Below are 27,214 nucleotides of genomic sequence, written 5' to 3' on the forward strand. Positions count from 1 at the left end.
TATACTTACCAGGGTTTTAACAAGTGATATTTTAATTTGTTGGGAAAGGCAAGAGGGTTTGGGGGAGAGAAAGAAAAGTTCTGCAGGAAGCTCTGAATCACAGGTGTTAAAACATGCACATTTTCAAGAGCTGGAGTTTCAGTGTGGTGACATGACACAGATCAAGAGTTCAGCAGACACTGGTTAACATGCCAAACATCTATAACGAACCACTGTGGCCTAGCTTTGTTTATTGGGAATCACTTTAGTAACCTGAAGTCACAAATAAGCAGTAAATAACAAAAACTACAGATAAACACAGGTTACACATGCAAATTCCTGTTCACATATCACATGTGCAGGTACATTAAGAGCACAGTTCTAAAGAGTCTTGACAAAACCAGATTTTAACAAAAGACGGTGTTAAAATGCGGGTATGAAAAATTCCACATGGAGAATATAAAGATACTTTTGTCCACTTCGGGACTCCAATGCTGCTTTTGAGATACCAGGGATGGATAACAGCAACAAGATTCAAGTAAAAGCAGGAAGAGCTCAAGGAAGTAATACTGGTTGGAGAGAATGGGCATTTACTTCTCACTAAAAATACACAGAATAGCTGAATAGGAAAGTCTAGCAAGAGCTTAGAAAAAAAAGTCACAAAGTTGTAAAGCTGGCTAATCACTAATTTTCCTATTTGCTATAGGTAACAGCAGTGACATTAAAAGAAACTGCAATTCAACATTTAAAAATGCAACTTACATTTAAAGACTTTTCCAAAGTGAAATGCAATGACAGCCTTACACTCAAAATTAAACAGTTGCTAGGCTCAGACCAAAATATGGAATGTTCTAGATAAAATAAAAATACAGTGTTAGTTTTCATTTTTTATTCAGAATGGAATTGAAAGACAATTTCTTAAGCTTGAAAGTAGTAAATCTCATTTGAACAAGGTTTTCTCATAGATGAGCTTTCCACGAGGGTGCAGGATTTTTTTTTTCTGTATTAGCTTGAAGTGTCAAAACAAAAACTTGTTGCCATTCTCACATTAAGAACAAATTGTTGTCATTAACTTAACTGCATAATGCTTTTTGCTACAACATTTAACACATGAACAGACCTATAATGCCTACTGTATCTCACTAAAACAAAAAAGAATACAGTATTTCCATCTACTACTTGTACTGCTTTTAAAAAAGATTAACATTAAAAACAAAGCCACGTTTTCCTTACATCCTTCCTTCTTTTTAAGCTTCTTTCTTTTGCCTGTAGTCTTCTGCCATTTTATCCAGAATTTTCTGTTAAGAGAAATTATATTTGGGATATATTTAGAGAGTTTTTCACAGTGACAACATCAAGAACAAACATAAACCCAATTTACAAGTTTAACATCTGTGAACATCAATTGCAAAGGTCACAGCTAACAAGGCTGACACTTCTCTCTACCCTGAAGTGGAGTTTGAGCTCCTCTTGGCAAGCCAAGGGAATTCCTTTCTATTCTGTCATGGACTTGTGACAGCCACTGTGCCACTTACCTGGGTGGAATCTGCCACCTACAGAGGCAGGGACAACACCTCCCCCTCCCTGGAGAAGGGCTGTTTTGGAAGTTTGAGGAATTTGTTACCCCTTGGATGACATTTGGTAGCAACATCAATTCACCTATTAATGTTTTCCTGCTCGCCCAGGGAAGGAGACTCCCAGCTCCAGAAGTGCCACTGGGAGACAGAAGCTGCATTTCCCCCCTTCCCTCCCCAGTTCCAAACCCCACCAAGGTCACACAGTCACTCACAACTTGCTAGTCATTTGTGCCATGGAGAAAGCAAAGCAAATCACGCTTCATTCAAGCAACAAAGGTAATAAATTGGCTTTATCCCCCCTCCCCTTTTTACATCAAGCTTTAATGTCCCATAATCTGGTACCTCAATGGAAAAAAAAAAAAAGAAAAAAAACACTATGGTGATGGATGAGGTGGGATTTCTTTCTACAAGACCCTGCATGGGACCTGATTATCTGATCTACTCCTTGATCATGTTGTTTGCTTTTCCGTGCCATCTGCCTTCCTGGGCCCTGTATTTATTTAGGGTTGCCTGTTATTGCAAGGAGAAGGCAAATGTTTGTGGAGTCTGAGTTGCCACCTCTTCCTTTTCTGTGGAGTCCTTGGGGTTTGCTCTCAGCTCAGGGATGGACTGCTATAAATCCATCAGCTCTGCAGGACTATCAGAATTTGGTTTAGCACTGCCCTTTCCTGGAGGTGATATTTAAAGCAGCTCACAGTAGGAGGATACAGCAGCAGCATTGTCATTTATGCCATGCAATCATGTGATACCTCATCCAGTAACAGCATTGAAAAAGTGCTCACAAAATCAGAAGTTGCAAATGTTTGGGGGTTTTAAACACATAAAAACTTCATCTTAAGCTTTGTTGATTGCTTATAAACAATCTTGAAGGGACAACTGGAAGCGATCTGAGCCATCTGTATTTATTCTGCAATGCTATTTCTAAGCCTGGCCTTAACTCCAACTGGAATTCCCTCTTTAATCCAAATTTACAGGAAAAAAATGCTGAAGCCCAACTCTAAGCTGTGTATTCTGCATATTATTTTCACAAGATGAACTTTTGAGAGGTCTACCTGGAGTTAAAAGATAGAGAATAAGCCAATTTCCACTGCCTGGAAGGTATTTTTTGTCCTCAGTCCGGTCTCGTTGAATTCTATTCCCCAGAAAGAATCACGCCAGTTAAAATGAACAAGTTTTTGCCTTACCTTCAACTTTTGATAATGAGGAAGGCTGCTGCAATGGGTCTTTTTTGCAACATCTTCATTTGTGTAGAACAGGGAACACAATTTGCAATAAAACCCTGTTTTGGGTACCACATAATTCACACCTAGAGGAGTAAACACCACAAAATAAACTAAGAGATCTACTCTATATCATTTCTTTTAATGTCATATGTCATTTCAGCTAAATCTTAAAACCATAATTCACTTTACATTAAAAAGCTGCTTTATCTTTAAAAGTACTTGTTTTAGTTTACTCAAGCCAGGGCCTATTAATAACTAAATATGTGCAGGCTTTTTTGTATTTTTTTTTTTTTTTAAATTTAAAAGCAACCTTTCAGATTAAGGGTCCATTTTATTGGTTCCTTCAAAAGAACTCACAGTGTTCTGAGATCAGCTTTGGAGTATTTACTATGACCCTGAAGTGTTACCACTGTTGTGCTTTGAGCTAGTAATTGAATTTGTGTTGCTAAAATACACCTCTTTCAACTTAATTTCTGCCTAAGGAAAGTGTTATGGAGAACTGTATGAAAACAAGGGAAAAAAAGAAAGCAAATACTCAGGTTAGGGGAGGAGTGAAGAACAGGGAGGAAAGGGAAGCCCTAAAATGAAAGGCTATGGGGCAATGTGTTGCCAAAACCAAAAGTCAGATGAAATGAGAAATGCTACTGCAATGCACAGAGAGTACTGGAAAAGGAATGGAAGCAGCCTTACCAACAGGAACGTTTGGCTGGTATGGCCCAATCCTAAACTCGTCTGGAACGAGAGGTTTCTCTTGAACGCTCTTGGTTTCCTGCTCATCCTGGGGGTCTGTGTTTTCCTGGGGGTTTTTCTCAGCATCCTGGGCTGTCGTGGCATCTGAAGCTTCCACAGGCTCGGCCTTGGCGCTGTCCTCGGGTTTCGTTCCGTTCTCCAACGTCTCATTCTCCTGCTCCGGCTCCTCGATCTTGTCCACCTTGATCTCTGCCAAGCTGTCCTCGTTCTTGCCTCCCACCTTCCCTGCCAGGCCCGACTTGCGGAGTTTCTGGTGATCCGAGTCCTCCTCGTCCCCCACCTCATCCAGGGTCACAAAGCCCTCCATGCTCCGTGGGAAGCCGCCCACGTAGCGCTGTTGGGAAAACGGGGTCCTTAGGTCAGCCTGTGCTTCAGTGTTCCCCTCAAACTCTCCTAAAGGAGAGCAAGCCTTTCTCCAAATTCCCTGGAAAACACTCGAGCTCTTCCTTCAAGACCTGCCTCCCTCATTCAACTCTTCCTCAAACTGGCAGAGGTGTAACGAGCTCTTTGGGTGCCCCACTGACCCAGGAGCAAAGATCCACTTCAGAATCAGGATTTTTTGGGCACTGTAAGGGGCCACTGTTCCATCATGTCAACATGTGATTTAGACTTAAGAACAGAGCAAAAAGATACTGAAATTCTCAAGCTGAAATTCCTTTGAATATGAATATTTTAATTTTAGGTGAAAGTCATTTTGGAATGCACAAGTTTTGTTTCTCTTTGAGAGAGTCCCACAAGATCCTCCAATTCATGCCTGAATAGAAGGTAAAACCTTACCAGAACTATTCTTTGCCCAACAATGATATGAAGGTTTATTTAAAAAAAATTAATTAAAATATCTTTTTCAACCAGCTTAGAGCGTCCAAAATAAAAAACAAAGGCAAGAAAACACCCAGAGGTTTAGTTTTGAGGGCAAGTGGGGGATGAACGGGACGGGGAGGATTTTGTACTGTGTGTACTGTAAGTGTGATGGTACAAGAGTGCTTGATCGTGTGGTGCCAGAGGGGCAGGAGCTGGGCACGGGGAAGGCTCCAGGGGCGTGCAAGAAGCAAAAGGAAACAAAACCCAACCCAAACCCTACAAACCACCCAAAAGTGTGGAGGCCTCTTAAAATTCAGGTTCATTAAGAGCGACAGTCTAAACTCTGAATTTTCGGAGACATTCCTCTGATATGGAGACATCATTATTACAGATTGCTGCACAGCAATGGTGAGGAGGGCTAAACCAGCATTACTTTTGTGAATGTAGGTTTACAAGGAAGCAAGTTTGGGTTTGAGGCTGTTTTTCACAGTGGGCACCCACATACAAAGAAACAAGGAACACTAATGCCATTTGCACTGCCAGCAGTGCTCCTGGCACCATGGAATTCTTGAGCTTCCTGACAAAAGGAGCCCTCACAACTGAAATCCACGCACACTTCATTCACTAAGAAGGAACAGGCCTTACTTCCTTGCCAAACAACATTCCAAGCCAGTAGTTACTAAAACTTTGCACACTCCTCCACACAAGTATGATTAACAAAGCAGCTTGTAGGACATGAAAGCCATGAGAGTGTGGGATCATCTGGAGAGAAAGAGGGAAACACAGACAGTAGCCTGTGACTAAGACACCCTGGAAATCTTTTCTTTCTCCAACGTGAAAGGACCCTGGCTCACCACAGATGGCCTGGCCCACCTCTTGGGCTCGGTACACACAGCCCTGCCCAAATCCCCAGTACATTGTTTTGTGCTCTGTGCTCGAGGGTAACTACACAAGGGTCCTGAGAAACTGCTCAGGAGAAAACAGTTCCTGCCTGCTCAGTTTCAAGCAAAAAAAGGGGTGAAGAGAAAGACAAGCAACCCCCAGGGGGTGACAGGGCAGAGCCTCACAAGTGAAAGGTTTCTGTCCAAACAGAACCAAGGATTCAGCACTGATTCAAGGACAAGTTGCATGTGGTGGGATCTTCCACCTCCTTCACAGGAGCTCTAACACCCGTTTCTCCTCAGACAGGTGTTCAAGACCCCAGCAAAAGCTCTGCAATACAACCTACAGGGTGTGCTGCCTAAGTCAGACAGGGCTTCCCCCACTCAGTTCCTCACCCTATGATTTACCTTTTTAAGCTTTTTCTTGGCTGCTGGAGTGGCCACAACGTTCCCCTCAGTTTTTACTGTGGCATCATCAGGGGTGTCCTTTTTTTCTTCAGTAGCCACATCAGCTAAATTGGCAACGTCTGCATCCTCTCCTGCTGAGCTGCCACTTTCTAACAGTGCTGCTGCCTCCTCCTCATCCACCAGCAGCTCATCTTCGGATTCCAGGAGTAAATTGGGCTCTTCTTGCTCTGCCTGTTCCCCACTTTTGGCACCTGAGGGCTCAGCAGGATCCTCTTGTTTCTCCTCTTTCCCTTTTTCTTCTGTAGTGCCACTTTCAGGCTTCTGAGCAGCTTCTGTTTTCGACTTCTTATCACTGGGAGAATCTTTGCTGTCTGGAGAATACGTTCTCTTTCTGTAAAGAACAAAGAACACTTGTTGCTTGTAAACTTGGAGAAAGCTCAGAAATTACTTAAAAAAAAAAAAAAGAGGTATTTCTCTAGACAAGCCTGAAAAATACAGTGTTTCAGTTCAGGAAATGGAAGGCTGAGGGAAACCTTGAAGGACACCATTTTTCAAACATACAAAAGGTTGCTGCAAGGAGAAATTATCCTTACAAGACAGGACAACTGCTCATGGGTTTAAATTGCAGGAAGGCAAGGCTAATTAGGGACTGGAAAGGATTTCCTGAGGAGCCTGAGAGGCTGTGAAATCTCCATCCTTAGAGGAAGAGGGTAGGCAGCATATTAGACACAGCTCATCTCCGGGCACAACAAACAACAACTCGATCTCAAAGCTCACCCGACTGTTTTGTGCCATTTCTGTGCTCTGAACAATGTACTTTCATTATATTTCTTTTAAACAACATTATGCTTTAACAATAGGAAATTACCTGGTTTTATCCTTTTTCAGCAGCTCAACTCCTTTGTTGGGAATCTAAAATAAAGAACTTTGTGAGTGACAGCAGAGTAAGATCTACAGCAGTGTTGCAGCATTAGTTCAGAAGCACAATGCAGCCAAGAGGTCCCAGTTACATTCACCCACAGGGACTCTTGTACCACACCCACCTACCATTAGCAAACTATTTCAGGCAGGACCTGACCAACCTAGATAGACCCTGCCTTCACTCACAGTAATTATCAGTTATTCAATACAAGAGAAACGGGATATCCTGCCCCAGAATAGTCACATACAGAATATTCCTCTTTTTCAGGAACTGATGCAATGCGGTGAAGGCACTGGCACAGATCAGTCCCAATCTGTTTTCTCCTTACCATTAGTGGAAACCTTTAGCAAAACCCCAGCACTTCACTTATTTATGAGTTACTGAACAGGGACTGTCACTTGTAGGCAGTACCACAGAGATCTACTCAGTGCATTGCTGAAGGATTGGAATTTGAGTGTTCATTTGGCTGCATGACCATGTACAACAGCACCATTTCTTCACATTCCACAGCAGAAACCTGATGTTTTCAGGAGACAGCTTGACAGTTCAAATTTCTCCTGCTTTTCTACCTGCTGTTCCACTCTGATGGAGAAAGTCTTACACCTGCAGGAGTGCTGCCCTGGTGTTATGTGAAAAAAAACCCTCAGGAATCTGTCCCTCCCTTATATGAACTGCACATACAGAGATGCAGTTCTGATGTGTCCTGAGTTTTCACAAAGCTTATTCATTTTCAGAGGAGGGGGAGGAAAAAAAAAAAACCTCCAGGTTACAGCATGCTCTAAATGGAGACATTTCAATTAAAATCGACACAATTTACTCTAAAATCTGAATTCTGGAAATTGTTTGGGTTTTGTTTCATTTGAGAGGGAAATCCTTTAACTTTGTTCTAGGCCTCATAACATGACTCTCGTGCCAAGTAACTGCATTAAGAAGCCAGAAAATATTAAAGCAAACCCCTCCATTTTACAAGCAACAGTGAATTGTCATAAGTGATGGCTGTCTTCACACCTTCAACTGCCATTAAAAAACTAAAACCAATTCCTACCCTTAACACCAGCTTCTTGTATTTCTCAGATAAATCCACTTTCACACATCTGCCTTGGAACCAAAGGGCTTTGTTGGCACAATGCTCCACCATGGCCAAAGCATCTTCCCTGGTCTCCATCTCAATGAAAGCCTGAAGAGATTAAAACTCACATTAAAAAGGACTATAAAACACACAACACATTTGCAGGCAAAGCTATTGAACTTCAAACACAGCATTTCCAAACACTGAAACAACACTAAAAGGTTCAGCTATATCTGTCCTCTCCAAATACTTCAAAATTTATCCAAGTGCTCTATAACCCCAGCTTTTCAACTCAGTACCACCTGTGCCACAGACAGTTCTGAAATTAAACAGGCATTTAAATAATCTCCAAAAATATCACCATGAAGTAAAATATTTAAATTTTTAAAAAGCATCTGGACAGTGAAATTCTTAGTTAGCGCTTATGTACTTGGGAATTCCAGGAGAGAGGAGAAACTACCCAGGTATTTTATTTTTGTTTTTTTGAGAGAAGCCTGAAACAAAAAGGCAGCAATTGCTGGTCTGTAAGCCCAGCTTTAGGAGGAGTTCCTCCTGGGGACAAACCCATGGAACACTAAAGTTTCTGAACAAGATTTAAACAACTCCATGAGCTGGAGTGTCCTTGGCAGAAAGCTGAAACCTGGTTCTGAAGCCAGCTTAGAAAGCAAGGGTTCTCATTCTGCCAGTGAAATAAGGTCAGGGAGTTCTTCCTAGGGGTCACACAAAAGATTCCAGTAATTTTTCACTTCACAAGTGTGGCATTAAGGGATTCAGGCACTCATCTCTTTTGAAAAGGCAGTGGAATTTCCTATTTAACTCAAGGGAGCAACAAAGTGGGACAGTAAAGCTTAAAAAAAATTAGAACGAAATAGTTTAAGCCCCTGTGTATTTATAGAAATCATGTCCATGCACATCCCAAACATTTTACTATGCACATGCAATATGCTGCCTTCAAACCTTTTTTTTTCAAGCTCGAGAGTCACAGCAGGACTGCTTTTGTTTAGTTTTAAAGAATGAAAAATAAAGGGTAAATAAAAGAAACATGGAATAGTGGAATATTGTTTCATAGGTAATAGTCTTTCAGCTCCAAGGAATCCACATAACCCAATAATTAAGCCTCAGTGCTAAAATATCATTTTCCCAGCTGAGGCCTGTTCCTGTTTTAAAGCAGCTCATGTTATAGGACATTTCACAGGAAGCTCCAGAGCAAAATCCCACCCACACAGAGCCCCCAGATCATTTCCACAGCTCTGCTGGAGCACAAAGTCTGCACATGCACCGATTCAGGGCAGGGCATTTCTCCCCACGTAAAGCCCTCAAGTTTCCAGTGCTCACATAGGTGTTCCCAAGGGAATTACCTGGCTCTTCATCCTCATGAGGATGTAGTTCTTGATTTTGCCGTAGGGCTCAGCGAGTTTGAGCACCGCGTTGTCAGAGTAGCCCGAGTGTGGCAAGTTGCTCAGGTGAATCACACGGCCCAGTTCCGGTTTGGGGGGCTCAGTCTTTTGGTCAGGTTTACCCTCAGGTTTCTGACATGGAAAGGAAATAACGTGTTTTTGAAGACATAAAACACACAGGGGTGACAGTCCCTTGATGAAGCTGACCCAGCTCAGAAGTACAGAAATCAGGAATAACTGAAATGCAGCCGCCTCAACACTGACTGCCCCAGATGAAAATAAGGCAATACCAAGAAAAGCAGGAGAGTTTTACCTTTATTCTCTTGTATTTCTGTGACAAGTGGACTCTGACAGGTTTACCAAACACCAGGGCAGGTGTTGTTGAATAGTATTCAACTGCAGCCTGGGCGTCTTCAGTGGTGGACATTTCGATGAATGCCTGCAATGACAGAGAACAAATGAAGCTCTGCTCCCTCAGGAGCCAGTGCTTCTGCTCCACATACCAAGGTCTTCATTGCTTTCTTGTCAAAACAGCTGCACCAAAAAGGAAAATTGCTTTTTGATTACAACATGCACTGACCTGCACAACTTGGCATGAATTTCACATACTTTATTTAGGTGCACAAACAGAACTATTTGGTTTGTTTACATTCCACCTAGATTTGGATTCAGAACATTAAAGTGCTTCCTGTTTTTTCTCTTTTCTGATAACTAGCTTTATCCACACTTCAAAATGAGACACACTGTATAATACAAATTGAGACCAATAAGTTTTCCAGGCTATACTGAAAAAGAAGAACATGTGGTATTGTTGAGAAAGCTATGAACAACCAACAAGAAGGATTTTTTAATATTTAAGTGAAAATGCAGTAGTACAGCACTGCTAGAAACATACTCTTCCTTTCCTACAAGACCTCACTTGGTAGCTGAGCAAGTCCTTCCACAAAACCAAAGCTCAGACAGTAACAGCCACCACCCAGCACCACCAGCAGTGCTACAGGGCCCATCTTACCTCATTGATTTTGTTCAGAATCAGATGATTTGTGATTATTCCAAAGGGCTCAACGAGCTGGAGCAGCTGATATCTCAAGTTCTTTCCCCTCTGGAAATCCATGATGTGCACAACTCTGCTTGTTTCCTGTTGAACACAAAGCATGTGATTACAGTATGAAAAGATCCAAGGGTACCAGTAAACTTAAGAGTCTGTCAAGGCTCTGCTTGATTTGTATTTTTTTTTAATTTTTAAATCTTCAGTAGTAACCAAAACAAAATGCACATAGAAATGGCCAAGAACTTTCCACAGCTTCATCAGAAAACGTTTAAGAAGGTCCTATACAGTTTTGGACTAAATATTTTGTAGAGTCCTTGGCACAACAAAGCCCTAATCTTACACCAAAGTTTCAATATTTCCATATAAATCCTAAAATCTCACTTTTAAAGACAAGCATTCAACTGAAAAAAAATAATCTTAAGAAAGCAAACAAACATTAGATAACAAAATGGCGGATACAAAAACCATGAGTTTTTAATACTAACCACTCTGCCCTTCTGCATGTGCCTCGGTCCTTGCATATTTCCATTGCCAGCTCCTTGAACAAATGAAAACAATGAACAAGCTCAGTTCAACCTGCAAGACTGGGATTAACGTGTCTCATCACGAGTCCTTAACGGTATAAATCACTTGTAATATCAAACCAGAATGACATCAAGTTCTAGAAACTAGTTATTCCACTGCAGTCTCAAAAGGCTTTTTATTTATTTCAGAGTTTTTGTAACTTGGGGTTCTCCGTCCTGCCTCTCCTGCTCACTTGAACATTAGAGAAACAGCTGCATTTACAGCTGTGCAGAAACAGCAGAGAACAAGTAAAGCTCATTGAAAAAGAAATCTGTCCTGGTTTAGAATAAGATTTGCCACAGCAAAACATCTCTGTACATGAAGGGTGTGAGGTCTCTTTATCTAAGACACACTTTTTACAACTAAGGGTTTAGGTTCTAAAACATCACCAGTTCTATCACAAAGCCCATTTTAGTAGGAAACACCAAAAAAAAGCCTTTTGGATCATTTTGGTCATAGTGAAGTTGTAAATGTTTTAATAATGGTATTATTTTAATGAAATTAAGTATGAATGTATCCATCATCTAAAAATTCCTACAAATTGTCTCAAAGACTTGTACTCTGTCAGGATCCCCAGGTACATGAATTAGTTTTGCTCTTTTAGTCATTCAAACAATTTAAGAGGTAGGAAGTAGCAACATCAGGCAAGAACCTGATTCTTAGCCTCCCTTCCCGAGGGGAAGAGGCATCATCCATCTTCCCATTTCTCAGTTGCTATTCAAATTTATTTCTCAAATTCACTTGAAATTAGGGGGAAAAGCCACTCAGGACATTGAATTCTTACAAGTTTCATCCAGAGAACTCCAGCAACATGTGGCTACTCCCAAGACAGATACAAAAGCCTCCTAGGGAAGAAAAATCCAAGTCCCAAACGTGTGTAGATTAATCACAGTTAAAAATCACCAGTCTTAGAATGAATGGTTATTAACAGAGTACCAGGCTTCGGCCAGGGAAGGACTAAAGTATTTCAGTTCTACTGCTCAAAAAAGTGTTTTCTTCGGTTGTTTTCAAACACTGGTAACAAATTAAAATAAGAAAAAAACCAAACTAGCACAAAGTTCGGCCTGGTAAAAGGAGGTGCTTCTCAAGGTTACCTCTGGGCCCAACAGGGGGTCCTCCAAGGTGGAATGGAGGTGGGGGTGGTCCCAGAATTCCTGGTGCAGGGTTTGTGGACTGCTGCAACATAAAGGGATCACCCCTACAAAGAGAGCATAACACAGTGTAATTTTAACCACAAAGCTGTGAAGCTTTCATTCTCAAAACCCCCTAATTTCTGCAGAGCTTCAATGTAGACAACTTTTAGCAACTTTTACTGCTGTCTTCAGCTAAAAACCAAAGGAAGAATCCGTCTGGTGTGTTGTTTCACATAAACTGTTAAGAACATCCTCTGCTTCAAGTAAAAAAATTATAAATACTTCAAAATTAACTACTACTTACATTCCATGTCCCGAATCACTGTCAGGATTCCATTCTGGGTATCTTTAAAGAAACAAAATTAAAAGAAAATATAAGAAAAACAATCTCCTCTACGTGTGTAACACCTGTCACAGCAGCTGTGATACCTGGAGATGTAACACAGCTGAAGCTCTGGGCCCACTGCAAGAGCCAGAACTGCACTGACAGCAGTGCTGTTCTTCAGGACCAACTCCCTACACTGGTTGCTGAGTGCCTGCCAAGTTTTATATTTCAAATTGCACAGTCTGTACCACAACAAAAGTGTAGAAGTTGGTACCAGTGACTACAATTCCAACAGATTCTCAACCATTAAGATCCATTGCTAAAATGTTACATTTGTATCTGCAGGATTTCAAGGTTATGAAACAAGATCCCTTTTTGTGCATAAGATGCTCTCAAATTGGTTTTATTCCCTACAAGGCACAGGTAGGCACTGCTTTGGGCAACATAACTGACCGTTACTTAGAGAATCTCCTGAGCTGGAAGGGACCCCCAAGGACCACGAGTTGAACTCCTGGCCGTGCACAGAACCCCAAACGCTCCCCCCGGTCCCTGAGCCCTGCAGGGTGCGTGCAGTGCCCAGCCCAGCCCTCGTGCCCGTTCCTGCAGCTGGTTCCTACATTTCGAGCAGCAGCTGGCAGCGGCGGCTGTGAGTCGCTCCATTGATGTGGTGGTTCCACTCCTGCAGCAAAGGAGAGAATTCACCATTAACAGCCACTCAGGGCAAGTCATTCCAACAAGCTTCTCCTCTAAGCTGAAGTACTGCAGATACACAGGTAATGAAATCTTTTTGTAGTGCTTTGAAGGGACACTGACTCTGGGCCTGCCCTTCCCTCCTAAGCTGGGAAAGGTGTGTGATGGGAGCTGTGCTCGCTCCTGCCCCAGAGTGCAAAGCTCCCTGCCCCATGGGCACAGCCTGCCCTGGCAGCCTCTGCAGCTGAAGGCTGAGGGTTTGTCCTGAGTCAATGCAGAATTTCCTCCCCTCTCTCTGCTTCATTCCTCAGATTTTACAGATTAACTCAGCACTCAGATTTTCAGAACCGCTAAGAGGCCAAGAAATTGCAAGGAATTCAGAAAGGAAAGACTAAAAGAAATGAAAGTGCATAGCTAGGACAAGCTACAAGTATATATGTGTGAAATTTTGAGGGGAATAAGGGAGGTCTAAATGATAAAAAGGAAGAATAATGGAATTACACCAAATCATCGAGGTAAAACTCCTCCTGGTTCTGGCTTTAGCACTAGAAAGGAATGAGGGATTTCTACTTTTTTCTGTAGACTGTTTTCCAATTGCGCAGCTTCCTGTTCTCTTGGGTCAACAGGCTTCTTTTGGAAATTCTGATTACTACTTCCTTGTCCAGTTTACCCCAGTGGTTACACTGTTATCACACACTGGACTTCCCAGCTAATCACAACTGCAACACCGCAACTGCTTTAGGAGGCTCTTCTGCTTCTGCTCATGCTCAGCACCTGCAAAGGAGTTTTTCCTAATCCCTCATCTCTCCTGATTTTTGGGTTCTGCCACACTACCACCATTCTTCTGGATCCAGAGAGACACTCCCCAGGCTTACTGCAGTGTTTCCATGTTACATGCCCACCCTGCACTTTCCACAAAGGACAAAAACCTGGATTTAAAGTCTCCCCTAAAGCACTGCAATATTACTCCAGGATAACATGGAGCAAGATGAAACCTTCATCCATTTATCAAGGTGGAAAATGAGAGCACCACTTTTCCTGTTAACTGCACGAGATGCTCTGCAGCTATAAATAATTAGGCTGGCAATTAGGATAAAAAAAAATCCCACCAAAACCCCGAATGTATGAAACATTCAATACAAAGATTCTTAACTTCAACACTTGCTAACAAGCGTTAGCATTATAAAAACCCCATCCTCTGGACACCAAAACCCCTCTAAATTTGAGCGCACAGTCAGTAAAACCTCAATGCCCAATTCTACCAGACATAATGCCCTTTGGATCTGTCTTAACACATAATTTAGAATTATTCTAAAATGACACAGAAGCTGTCTGCAACTCAGAGGCAAAGTCTGGAAGATCTAATTCTCAGTATACTTAAAATGCTTTTAAATTGGCAAAAAGGGAGCTCTGACATATAACTTTGGATCTTTCTTTTCCTCCAAGGAATATGATGGCTCATCTCTATTGACTTTTTATTGAACAGTTCTTAATCTGGATTCCCTTTACTGCCTGCACCCAGTCAGAAACGTCCCTTCTCCAAGGTTTTGGGGCGCCAGGTATTTACATTTACACTCATTAACAGGAATGCCCCATGTTAAGGCAGAGAAAACCTAAACTGAGTTTCTTCCAAGCTAGATTACCCTTTGGCTCAGCTGATGCCAGGGAGAGGACACACTGTTCCTCAGAAATTAGGCCAAACTCGAGCACCTAATTTTAGCCAGCCATCTATTAGGAGCACAGCCAGGATTTCCCTCTGAGATGCACCACGGGTTCAAGTGTTTAACCTCCAAATTCATCTCTTCATGTTCCATCAGCCTTTGTCTGGCAGGGAAAACAATCCCTCCACGTCCAACACCTCGTTCCTTGATAAAGGGTTCAGGATTGACAAAATGCCTGAAGTATTTGGGTTAATTTACTTCACAGACAGAAAACAAACTGGGGCTTAAAATATATACAAATTAAGGAAGCAATTAAGAACATCACTAAAATAAAAAACTGGACTAGTCTGCCAGTTTAAGTTACAGTGAGGGTGTTTAACTCCCTGCTCAGGTTTAAAATACACACTGCTTTATCAAACAGCCTTAAAAATGTACAATATTTTATTTGAAAGTGGGGAAAATGAGATTTTGATACTGCAGTCATAAGTCTACATTGTCCCAGCTAAGAAAAGCATTCCCTTTCTGCTTTCCAGAAATTTCAGTTTAGATCAGGTTCCTTTAAAAGTCAAGTTTGGCTTGATTTGATTTCATGGGAGGCACAAAATAAGGAATTCTGTAACAGTTACGTATGCAAAGCAGAGGAAAGAAGGAGAGAAAGAGAAAAATTCTTGTGGTGACACGATTTCTGAAATTAGAAACAAAGCCTAAACTTGGGTCATAAGAAACAGATGATCCAATCTCAGATAGTTTATGGTGTACTAGCAGTTTAAGTCAAAATATATTCCTACCAAAAAAACCAAACCAAAACAAAAAAAGGTTTTACATGTTACAGAAGAGGTCAGCCACAAGTTATGCTGTTAAAAGAATTCGGTACTTCTCATACCTGGAGAGCTATTCCAATGTGGATCCTTTCAACAGATCTGCACTCCAAAGCACACTAAGAACCACCAGCCTTTAAAATAAAGAGCTAAAAAGACCCCTACTTACAGGATTACTGGGTGCCATCGTCAAGGGTCTCAGAAGTTTATGTTTTCAATCTAACCCAATGAAGTCCTTTTACAGAACTGAGCATGGCAGCTAAACTGTAAACACTTACACCTTGTGTGAAAATAAACAGCAAATACAGGAGACAAGAAACCCAGATTACCGTGATTATTTTATATCAAAAGTAATTAACGCAACACAAGTTCATCAACTGTCAGATTAGCTGGAGCCATCCAGCGCGTGCTCTAGAACTGGTTTGATCCTTTCCTTGCAGGGACAGAATAATTCTCGTGTTTCAAAAAGATCAGATGTACAAAAGCAGCACTTTTTGAGAGGTAACTGTAAAGAAATGGTTAGTAACAGCAATTCCACATTGTATCAATTTTACAGTAATAGCATGTATTATGTTCTCAATTGAAGGCCTTCAAGCTAATTAGCCACTAATTGTGACAAGAGGGGCATCGTATTAGCCAATTAAATTGCCTAGTACACTGCAAACCAGCAAGATGAGTACCACTGGAAAAGCTGGAAGTGAGAAGGCTCTGAAAACAACGTCTGAACATAAACAGGCCATTTGGAGTAACCTGCTCCCTCGGCAGAGCTGGACTAGTCATGGATAGCTAAGAGGGAAGTCTCAACATCACCGAATACACCCGAAGATCCACTCCACTTGTGAGCCAAGTAAAGAACACTACTAGGAACACAGAGCAGGATACTGCAACAGCAGACTGATTGCTCGGAGAGTCTACAGGGATAGATGCAACATGTGACAATAAAAAGTGAGTCTGAAGTGTTCTAAGAAAGTCGTGAAAAAAGGAGAAAAATGACGACAAATTTCAGCCATAGTATGAGATAGAGTGTTAAAGTGAAATTAAAAAGGCAAGAATGAGCTAATCTAAAACGTGGCTTTTACTTTTGCAAATAAGTTCCAGGGCTCTACATTAACTCTTTCCCTTTGGACAGGGAAAAAGCAGAACTGTGCAAGAATGTATCTTAACTACATATAAATCAGCAATCAAGACAGATGTGGAGGAGAGCTGAAACTAGCTTCCAGAATGGCACAGTAGATACACTGCAAAAAACCCCCAAACCAACAAAAAAAATAACAGAACCCACCCCAAAACTGCTTGAATGCCAGGCCAGATGTTTGTGGTTAAGAGAACATGTAGATGTAAAATATAAATAAGATATCCCAGTAGATGATAGCTGTTTGACTTGAAGTTAAGCAATCTGGGCAAACAAAATACATTAATGTAAAGCCCTGGTTTACAATGTTTGTTAACAATTACCTTGCAAATAAACCAAGTGCCTTTTTCACTCTCAAACCAACTTTCAGATCATTTCAAAAGCAACCAGGCTACAGAAATCATTAAAGAAATAGGTAAAAACAGAACAGATACTACAACGTAAAGGAAAATAGAAGTATCTGGTGCATAACTCACCTTATTAGAATGAACTGGCATATCACATATAGAGCACAGATGGGGATAACCCTTCGGTAAGAATCCATGGAAGTCTTCAATATTGCTATTTGGAGGAGCACCTCTCTTTTTCTCAAAGAGAGATCTCTCGGGCCCAGGACCACGACCCATTCTGTCATACTCACTGTCAAATTTATGATAGTTATGCGAAGTCTCACCATAAAAAGATTCGTCCCTACACCTTTCTCCATCTCTCAATCTGTCATCTTCATAATCCATTCTGTCATAATAACCAGATTCTTGAGAACGACTTCCATGGTCATAGTCAACCACTGGGTTGAGACTAGGACCACGATCATCAAAGCTATCTCTTCTAAAATGCCTCTTTTCTTCCCAATCGTCCCTAGGTACTCTGTACGGTGGTTCCCGTGTGGATGATCTGCCATCTCTACCATAACCTTCTTCAGCTCTCCTCCTTTTAAGTTGTAGAAGGATCTGAGGCAAGTTTTCAGGAGTGATCTTGTCCTCGGGATAGCGACTCAGTTCATCTAAGTCTCTAGCAGACAGACCAAAGCTGGCCAAAATGTTAGTGGCCTGGTCTGCATCTCCACGGTGCTGAGAAGACAAAGGGAGCGGACCTCTACTTCCAATGTTAAATATAGACTGCAAATTATGGGAAGAGGTACTACCAGAAGACAGTGCACTATGAGATCCTTGTTGGTTCAATGAAGAACTCATTCCAAGATTCATTAAGCTAGCAAGGCGTGCAGTACCCTGGTTCATCCTTCCAAGAGATGCTGGCATATTTAAAGACTGGGTAGCAGCAGCAAGAAGGCCTATTCCTGCAGAGAGGTCACGCCCATGACCTTGTGAATCCCTACTCAGAGATGACTGCTGGAATGACTTGGACATTGTAGAACTAGAGCGTGTCTACTTTATGGATCAAAAAAAAATTCCTTTTTGTTTGTTTGTTTGTTTTTTTAGAGTTTTTTTTTAAGATGGCTGCAAAGAGAGCTCACACTAGAAAGCTAGGCAAACTTCACTTCAAAAACGGTAACGCCAAGAAAGAGGATCAATAATGACTGCAGATCTTCTTCAAGCTGAGAAACACCAGACAATTCTGTAGAAAAACAAGCAGTTTTAGTCATAAATCCCTTTAAACAGATGCAGTTTTAAACTTATGCATCATGTTGATCTAAAAAACATTAGAGATCTCAATCTTACAAGGCTTTTATCACATAACAGATTCAAGAGGTACCCAGAGCCTACATATATTATTGCAGATAAAAATACAGCAGTGTTTCCTATACATACTCCTTCCACAAAAAGCTACTTTCATACTGAAGACAAGTGAATTTCAGAAGTTGCTGATGTCTAAAAGCATCTGTAAGTTTACTGACACATGAGCCTTGATCTCTGGTTAATGGTTTTGTTCATACCCTACATTACTGTACTGTGTCTGTGAGAAGACCACAAAAAACTTAAGCCCATAGAATCCAAGATGACTTTGGCATATAACACATATTTGAAAATGAAACCTGTACCACCACAGAACAGGACGAAAGGAAGTTAAAAGTAACCGAAGTTTGGACAAAAAGTTTCTGCTAAGATCTGTAAACAAGACCAAACATAATATTCAATCTTTATGCAGTAAAATTCCAATTACCGATGTGAAGACAGATGTGAACAAGAAAAACAAGTTTTACATTTTGCAGGAAGTAAACAAGACCTCTTGTTCCAATTGCAGTTACACTGCTAACAGCATTTCAGAAGTGATTTTTACTCTGTTCCATTGCAGCTGTGACATCAGCTGTACTCTCAGACTCAAGCTAAACAAGGTCAGGCTCAGTGCTGGGATGGGAGACCCAAGGAAACCCTGCTCCTGAAGGAAAAGACCCCAGGTGAGTCAGGAGATGGCACATCACTCCAGACAGCCCTGCCCTGTGCCAGCACTGCCTGGCTCAGGCCTGACACCGTGACCATGTGTGGGAGTTAAAGATCCTACACCACTGCTCACAAGAGAAGGATCTGCCTTGTGTCCCACTAAAACACTAACCTAATATTCAAATATTTGGTTCCACTGCATTACCTGAGGCTTTAACTAAACGCTATTAATATCCACAGTATATTTTTTGCTGCGATGGATATAGTTCATAAAGTGCGTTTTTTTTAGTGCAGAGCAGAAATAAACCATAACACTTCTCCCCTATCTTCCTCCAGCCTTGGGATAGACATGAAGTTTAAAGCAGTTGAACACACGAGAGAACATTCCATCAGGAATTCCTCATTCATGGGTCCCGAGCACTGGAAAGCCCTTCCCATCTCCACAGAGCAGTTGTGCTTCTCCAGCACTGCCACTCAGGAGCACAGACACACGAGCACTTGGGAAAGAAACAGGCACACACTGCACAGCTGCAAATGAAACCAGCTCCCAAGAGAACAGGGGAATGGAAAGGAGAAAATGAAAGCAAGGACTTTTCCTTGAAGAGGCCAGATCTGCAGAGGGCAATGGCTCTTGTACTACAAACAGAAGGAAAAAGGTCAAGGTTAGGAGCAGCTCTCTGTCCCCACCGCCTGCTCCAACAGGGCATCAAGCTGAAAAGCATTTGGGTTTTCTTTCTTGGCAGCAGTGTGTTAACAAAATCATGCATTTATGTATAAAAAAAAAATGGATTCTATAAAAAATACATAAAACACACAAACCTCACACAGCTCCATCTTTGCAAAGGAACTCCTCCATACAGTATCCTGCATACTCTGTTATCAGTACATCTAAACTCATATTTCACCAAGTTTTTAAGATCCACATATGCTGGAGTCAAAATAAGCTTAATTGTGTGGCATTTGGTTAAGAAAAAGAGCTTGAGAAAATTGGGGATGGCAATAAGTTTAAAAGAGTGTGAGGCAGAAGACAGAAAAGCACTGCAGAAAGCTTCAGAGAACAGTAATACAAGAACACAGGGGGAGCAGATGAGGCAAGTCCTAAGGGAGATGTCCCAGACAAGGGGGCCCTACTGAGGACATCTGAACAGAACACATTTAGGAACTGCACTGTAAAAATCAAGACTTTAGAGTTCAAAAATGAAACATTAATATTCACCTGGGTACCATGCTTTACCTTACATTCATTCAGGAATCTTCAAAGTACTTTATTAAAATTTTTAAAATTAATCCCTACTACTAATATTTTTACCCACATTTCCTCCTAGTTCACTCACACACTTTCAGAAAGGCCTGAAGCTGAACTTACTGGGTTCTTCATAAATCAAGTGCTCCAGAGGGCTTTGCAAGCCTGAGCCCGCAGCGGTTCCGCAGGAGAGGCTCAGTGTGTCCTGCTCTTACTGCAAGGACCCCACTATTCAAGTTCCTACTAAATCAGGAAAGTTCTCCGCTCTTCCAAAACACCCTTTCTCTTTGAACAGATGCTCCCTAATCCTCTTGTCCCAGCTCTCCATTGGCAGTTCATTGTCTGCTGCACTGGAGATTAGCAGGGAACAAACCCCACGGCATCCCAGCCTGGCAGGGACCCCGCTGACACCACTGATCCCACACACGGGGGAGCCACACCGTGCTCCTGCTGCAAACACCCAGGGAAGGAGGGAGGAAAGGGAAAAATAAAAATAGGAAAGATGGCTGAAAAACCAAGACAAAGACACAAAGAAGGACAATCTTATGGAGAAGCATGAAGTGGGACAATAAGACAAGTGTTGGATGAGGACAGAACACACACTGGCAGTTGGCGCTGGTCAGGAAACTGCCCTACACCTAACTGGGCATTTGAGTGGGGTACTTCAAAAAACAAGTGAATTATCCTCCAAACCCTGCTGTTTCTCATCTTGCAGTGGCTGCTGCACTCCACTGTAACCACCCCCATTCTGTAAAATCAGATGAAGACAGTGAACCAAGGTGGGGGGAAGAGCCCCACGATCACACCTAACGACCTTTAACTTCCACATGGTCAGGTTTAACGGGATTCTAAGGCAGCACTTCCTGTGCTGATCGCTCTGGAAACATTCCATGGCAGTGTCTGATAGAGACAGGTTCCCATGGAGCAGGGCCAGCCTTGGAGCCAGGGTGCCATCACCTGAGTCACAGCAACAAGACAGGTAGGACTGAACAGAGCTGCCTCGGGAGCCAGACAGGAGTTAGTTGAAAGGGTTATGCTAATTGTTCTCTGGGTAATCCCAGCTATACTGGGAACAGACTTTTCAGATACAGGGTTTTTAAGATCTGTGGACAGAAATTTGGCCATGTTAAGATTTGAAAATATATAATATAAAGCAATTGTGAAATAAGTTGAAAGGCAAAATGTCATTGGATTTCCAGACAAATGTGGACAATGAAAACAATTTATATCTACAAGTTGCAAAAGAGTTTTCTGTAAAGGCAGACAACAAAACCAAGAAATTTGAATCCTACAGAATACACTGCTACCAAAAATAGGCCCAAATGAGCCTGATTTTAAAAGGCTGTAGAAGGTTTTTCTTTTAGTGTAAAACTGATCATAAACTCTTTTCAATAAAGCTTACAGAACTCTTGCTCCAAAATTAATTTTGTCCTAAGAACAGTTTAATTCGGTGAATTCTTGGAACACATTGATCATGCTGAACACAATAAACTTAGCTTGTCACCTTTTATGGAACACCAGTAGGTTGAAAATAAGTCCCTGGCTCCCTATTCCTTCTGCCACTCTCAGGGGGTTTTAACCTATGCATAGTTATTAGAGTTTAATGTTAATCTTGTTCTTACAACAACCCATCTTTTACCCATTCCTCTTCCACTATTTATAGGAAAAATGTCTCAAAACTGAAAAGTAACTGTTTTCACTTTCTACTCAGTTTCACTTCAAAAAACATTGAATTTAATTAAATAAGCTCAATTATGATAAAAATTTGAAATACTGGACAAGCTGAAAAGCACACCCTGGGTTTATAAGAACTCAACACTTTGGCAGGTCGTACACCCTTGGGAAAAAAGTTTTAAAGAAGTTCTACATCCACAGTATTTGCTTTTTGGATATAAAGCTACAGGTTTTCCTTCTCCTCCCTTGAGCATTGTACTTGGTGCAGTGATCCTTTCTGCCATGGAAGAATTTCTCTGTTTCTCAGCAAAACTAGCTCCAGCACATCATGGCAAAAAGGCTTACTGATGGAAGAGATCTGCAATTTGAACGGGCAGCTCCCCAGGCTGCTCCGAGAATTAATGGCAGTAAAAACCAGAACTTGCAAGAAAATGAGAAGCAGATGTTATCTACTTGCTGAATGACCAAGTACAATGGATTTCAGATGCACAGGATTACACAGAAAAGGCCACTGTCTTTCCAAAGGCAAAGGAGGAACTGCCCAGCAACCTCAGAGAAAATGCAGGTTCTCAACCATTTCAGGTCCAGTATTTATAAATAACCACCAGGATATATTAATAACCACCCAGGGTGGTTATTTAATGTTGCTGTTTCACGTGCAAGAAAACAACTCATCTTGTTCAACCATCTTCAAAGGTCATGCCCTCAAACACTCCAGGGGCACCTGGCACTCAGGAGGCACTGGCTTTTTTTGGGCACAGATTAGACAGTCTGTTTCACGCACAACAACTGGAAGAGTTTCAGTTCTTAGGATTATGTTTAGCTTCATCCCAGTGACTTCCTTGAACAGAGAACATAATTATCTGAGATCTGAAGTGACTGTAAGATAGGATTGCTTCAGAATAGAGGAAAGGCATATTTATACACTAGAATTAAAATTATGACTTTAGCAATTAAGAATTTTAAAAGAACTTACATCTGAATGCAGAAAGGAACACTAAAACAGGCCAGTTTCCTATTTCTGCTTATTACATAATTTAATATATTCAAGCATTCCTCTTTTGTAAGAAGTGAATTAAAAAAGTGCATTTATTCCTTTACAGAAACAGAAGTGGAAAAAAAAAGGCCCAAAAAATAGTACAGAGAGAACAGAGAAGGCAAACCCTGTGTATTTTCAGAGAGGGAAAGGGGTAGCACCCAGAACCAAACTGATAACTGCTATCACGTGTGCTGAGCGCACAAACACATGGTCACCTCAGTGGCTTCCAGCCACCCCTCCCTACTGTGTCACCTTCAGAGCCCCACTCCACAGGAGATGCACACAGATTCCTGCAGCTCCAGAGAGCTCCAGGAGCCAGCACCACAAGGGCTCTGTGAATGCTGAGGGAAGCTCTGACGGCACAGCTGTGTCCCTGCCCCTGCACACCGAGGACACACTCACCCTTCATTCCCATCAGCTTTGGGACCAACAGCCCCGCGGGCACCAGAACTGACACCAACACACAACAGCCCACAATTTTCCCAGAGAAATAGGTCATACACAGAATGATCCAGAGTTACCCACTGTAACGGAGAACCAATTTTACCCTTTTTCTTTTTTTTTTCCTTTTTCAAGAAACCAAACAGAACAGTTTTGTTTCTGATCTGGTGATTAAAAAGCCTTCTGACTAACCAGTCTGCCTCCAGGCGCTTCCAAGGCTGGGATGAAATCCCGTTCTTTCCCAGATGAAATCCTCCATGAGGTTGCAAGACGTATTTTAGCTGCAGACAAGAATCAAGGGACTGTTTGACTGGTTTAGTGCTCAAAATAAAAACCCTCTTGTTTATGACTGCACAATATGGTACTTAACCACTCACAAGCTAAATTAGTTCAGAAATATTGTGAGGTATTTGCTTTTGTTTTCAAGACTTGTTGACTCAGAGCACTGATGAAGAAAAGAAGCAACACTGAGGGCACAGAAATAGACTAATTAATTAACAAACTGAACAGAAAGAACTTCTCTGCAGCTTTGCAACAGCTTCTCCCCTAGATTTGCTGAGCTACCCAGAAGTCTGTCTATAGATTACAAAATACCTTTGCATTCACCCAAACTTTCAGCAGAGCCACGTGCAAATCCCATCCAGGGGCAGCACACAGCATTTCTTTATTTCTCATCAAATTAATGAGCACTTCAACTGCAATCCTGAATAAACCACGTGGCAACAGTATTACAGCTGTGTGGAACTTCAGTTTGGAGCCTCCAAGACTGACTCTTCTTTCTTCCTCCTCAACTGGTTTTTAGTTTTCAGCTTTAGGAACATGGATATTTTCATTTTAAGGATGCATTTAGGAATTTCTGTGGGATTCTTTCTCGTCATTTAGTTCTGGGATATGAGAAACAGCTTTTGCACAATGCAGAAGTACAGACACTGGGTTACCCCTGCACAAACACATGTCCAAAGCTCAAGTGCCATTTAATTCTGCTGTGTAATTCAGCCATGAATCATTTGGTGGGGTTTTAGATGGAATTCAAGACAGAAGTTCATTAATTTCCTGGTAATACATTAGAAATGTTAGTATGTTCCACTATATTCCAAAAACCACTATATTATTTTAGTACATAGAAATCATATATATATTAACATATTTCAAAACATAGGAAGATTAAGTCACTGGATCAATAGATTCTTTGTAAAGAAGTATTGGAAAACACTCCCTTTTCCTCTTCTCACAAAACCTGCCCAGATGCTTTAAGAAACTTACATTTTCAACCACAGCTGCTTCCTACTTACTGACTCTGGGAAGTCAGGACCACCTACAGTTTAAAAAACCTGAAGAATTTAAGGCTTTCTAAAAAGAATAGACTATTAAATTGTTTAAACCAGTATCAGGTACTTTTTTCCCAAAGGTCTGCGTCCTGGACAGAAAAAAAGCCACACATTTAGAATCCGAAGGATGGTTCAGCTTTCTTTCAACAGCTCACTTATCATTTTAACAAAGCAGTTCTTCAAGCTCCCAGAAAGTTCTTTTCAACTTGTGCTTATTTTCAGCATAGGTGAACTTTGTATCTCGTTACTCTGACTCTGGAAACAGAGTATGCACGTTAAAAAAACCGAACAGGAAGGAAAAACCAACCCTGCAGCTCGATTTGTTACCAGGGTCTGAATCCTATGAAAGTGAAACCGAGTAGAAAGAGGGGTCAAACGGATGCTGTACTGTCAGGATTCCCGGTTCATTAATTTTTAAGGGCAGATTAAGATCCAAACGCGCAGATTTTGCCCCTAACGGAGCGGTACGGGGGAAGGGAGGGGCCGAAGCGCGGGGGCCCCGGGGCTTTGTTCGGGCCGGGCCGCTCGGCCCGCAGTGCCGGCGGGGGGCGCGCGGGGGCGCCGCGGGGCCGCGCGTGACCGGCACCGGCACCGCCAGCGCGGGCCTGCGCGCCCCCGGCCCCGCGCGCTCCCGCCTCGCGCCCCCCAAACCACCCCCTCAGCCTCCCCTCTCCCCCCCGTGGCGGGGCCGCCGCCGAGCCCACAGGGGGGTCCCCGCACGGTAGGGCAGGGCAGGGCAGGGCAGGGCGCGGCGCCGCTCCGCTCCTACCTGCGGGCCCGCGGCAGCGCAGCGCGGCGGCGGCGCGGGAGGGACTGCCGGGCGGACAGACGGACGGACGGCGGGGCTGAGGGAGGGAGGGACGGGAGGGACTGAGGCGGCTGCGCGAGCCCCGCGCGCGCCTCGCCGCGCTCGCGAGAGCACGCCCGCCCCGCTGCCCGCTGCTCGCTCACGTGCCCGGCGGCGGCCGCCCCGCTGTGTCCGGTAGCGCCGCTGTGCCCCCGGTGCCGTGCCCCGTGCCGTGCCCGCTCCGTGCCCGCGCCGCTCCCGCCGCTCGCCGGGGCCGCCCCGCCCGCCCTGAGGGGTGTGGGGATGGGGGGGTGCAGCCGCCGCCGCGGGTCTCGCGAGAGGTGGGGTAGGGGGGCCGCTCACCCTGCTCTCGCGAGAGCGCGGCCGCGCCGCGCGCCACCAGCCCGCCGCCCGCGCGCCGCTCATTGTCCGCGCTCCCGCGGGGCACCATGGGAAAGGCGCGGGGGGCGGAGCGGGGCGGTGGCCACGCCCCTTCCCCGGCGGGCGGGAGGCGGGGGGACATGGGTTCGAGTCTGCCCTCAGCCCCGGCCCGCGGAGGGGCATCGCCGCCGGCGATTTCCCGGGATATCCAGAGTACCCAGGACATCCACAGTATCCTCTGATCCCCGAAGCACCGTTCCCTGTGTCCCATGGCACACCTGGTCCCTCAGCGGCCGGTCCGGCCCCGCGCACCCAGCGCAGCCGAGGCGCGCTCCCCTCAGCACAGCGCTGGCGGCACCATCGCTCAAACAGTTAACATTAGGGGCTCTCGCTGACTCTCTGGTTCGTTAGAAGATTCTGGTAAAAAACCGCCGCAGCCAGCGTGCGAGGCTTTGCTGTTCCTCCGATCCAACATTGCCACCTGGTGCTGGCCGAGGAGAGGTCCCCTTGCCTCTGCCCTCACGAAATCGGTGCTTCATCACCAAAGCACTCGTTCAACTGGGCAATTATTTATTATTTGGAGTCCTTTCATAGTGAATATCTATTTAATTTTGCAGCTAAAGAACCAGCCTCTCCATCATCGCTGTACAAAGCGGAGGGTATGCGTGTGAATTCAGGGAAATCTCCAGGGGAAAGGAAAAAATCTGCCTTTTTAATTCATCACAGGCTGGTTTTTCTTCTCTCCGTGTGGCTGCAGAGCACAATGAAACAGTAACACAGCAGGTATTTTTAAAAAATGAGTTTGGTACAAAATACGTGTTGAAATAATATAACAATACTCAGAGAACAATCACAAGAAATTCAGCTCTTAACAAGTTCAGGATAAAAAACAATTAAGTGTTTAAAAACAAGCACGTAAATCTCTGTTAACAATCCTCCTGTGCAGAGCAGTAAAAGCAGAGCAAAGGTAAAGCAATCCAGCCACTTTTGCCCAGCAGAAGTCACATACAGGTTGCAAAAAGCACAGTGCTAATAAACAAAACCATATATCAGGTTGGCATTTCCAATGTGCAAAGTGTGGGTACTCCTCCATTTCCTGGCTTTATTTCAACGCCAGTCTTGGACTACATGGATTTTCTCCCAATTATCTTTGTTGTCCTTCGGTCAAGGCACCAAAGCCAGAGAGAGGTGAATCATTTTGACCTTTGTTGATTGTCTTTCTGCTGCAGAAGGAGCTGCACAGTGCTGACCGTCATCTTCTTGCTAATGGGAGGGGCTGCAGGGGCACCCTGAGCTCCACATCCCAGAGCCTGGGCTTGTGCTGACCACTGGAGAAGCTTTATGACATCCCCGTGTTTTTTACTTTCCAGTTGTGCACAAAGCCTGGACATGACCCAGCCCAGAACCCCCCATGCCCTGGGCTGATCCCCCAGCGTGGGCAGCAGGGCAGGGGGGATTCTGCCCCTCTGCCCCTCAGGGGAGACCCCCCTGCAGAGCTGCTCCAGCCCTGGGAACAGCACAGCAAGGACATGGAGCTGCTGCAGAGAGTCCAGAGGAGGCCCCAAGATGGGCAGAGGCTGGAGCAGCTCTGCTGGGAGGAA

General features: G+C 43.3%; 1 protein-coding gene across 4 annotated transcripts; it reads right to left on the minus strand.

The window, feature by feature from the left end:
- MATR3 (matrin 3) lies at nt 1–25,670 on the minus strand. Of its 4 annotated transcripts, none has more exons than XM_027899970.1 (15): nt 25,596–25,670; nt 16,858–17,956; nt 12,698–12,759; nt 12,060–12,101; nt 11,717–11,820; nt 10,544–10,596; nt 10,020–10,145; nt 9,321–9,446; nt 8,969–9,139; nt 7,587–7,718; nt 6,488–6,531; nt 5,620–6,010; nt 3,470–3,863; nt 2,741–2,862; nt 1–1,277 (listed from the first exon to the last, which is right to left on the minus strand). In XM_027899970.1, exons 2-15 carry the CDS (start codon nt 17,746–17,748, stop codon nt 1,227–1,229), a joined length of 2,709 nt encoding a protein of 902 aa, XP_027755771.1. In that variant the 5' UTR covers nt 17,749–17,956; nt 25,596–25,670; the 3' UTR covers nt 1–1,226. The 4 variants fall into 4 exon arrangements, with proteins under 4 accessions (XP_027755771.1, XP_027755770.1, XP_027755772.1 ...); XM_027899969.1 differs by lacking the exon at nt 25,596–25,670 and adding an exon at nt 25,215–25,361; XM_027899971.1 differs by lacking the exons at nt 2,741–2,862; nt 25,596–25,670 and adding an exon at nt 25,215–25,357.
- Nucleotides 25,671–27,214: the final 1,544 nt, after the last annotated feature.

Source organism: Empidonax traillii, unplaced genomic scaffold (assembly GCF_003031625.1).
Source record: "Empidonax traillii isolate 1590-97213 ecotype Southwest subspecies unplaced genomic scaffold, ASM303162v1 scaffold697:size334835, whole genome shotgun sequence".
Lineage (NCBI taxonomy): Eukaryota > Metazoa > Chordata > Aves > Passeriformes > Tyrannidae > Empidonax > Empidonax traillii.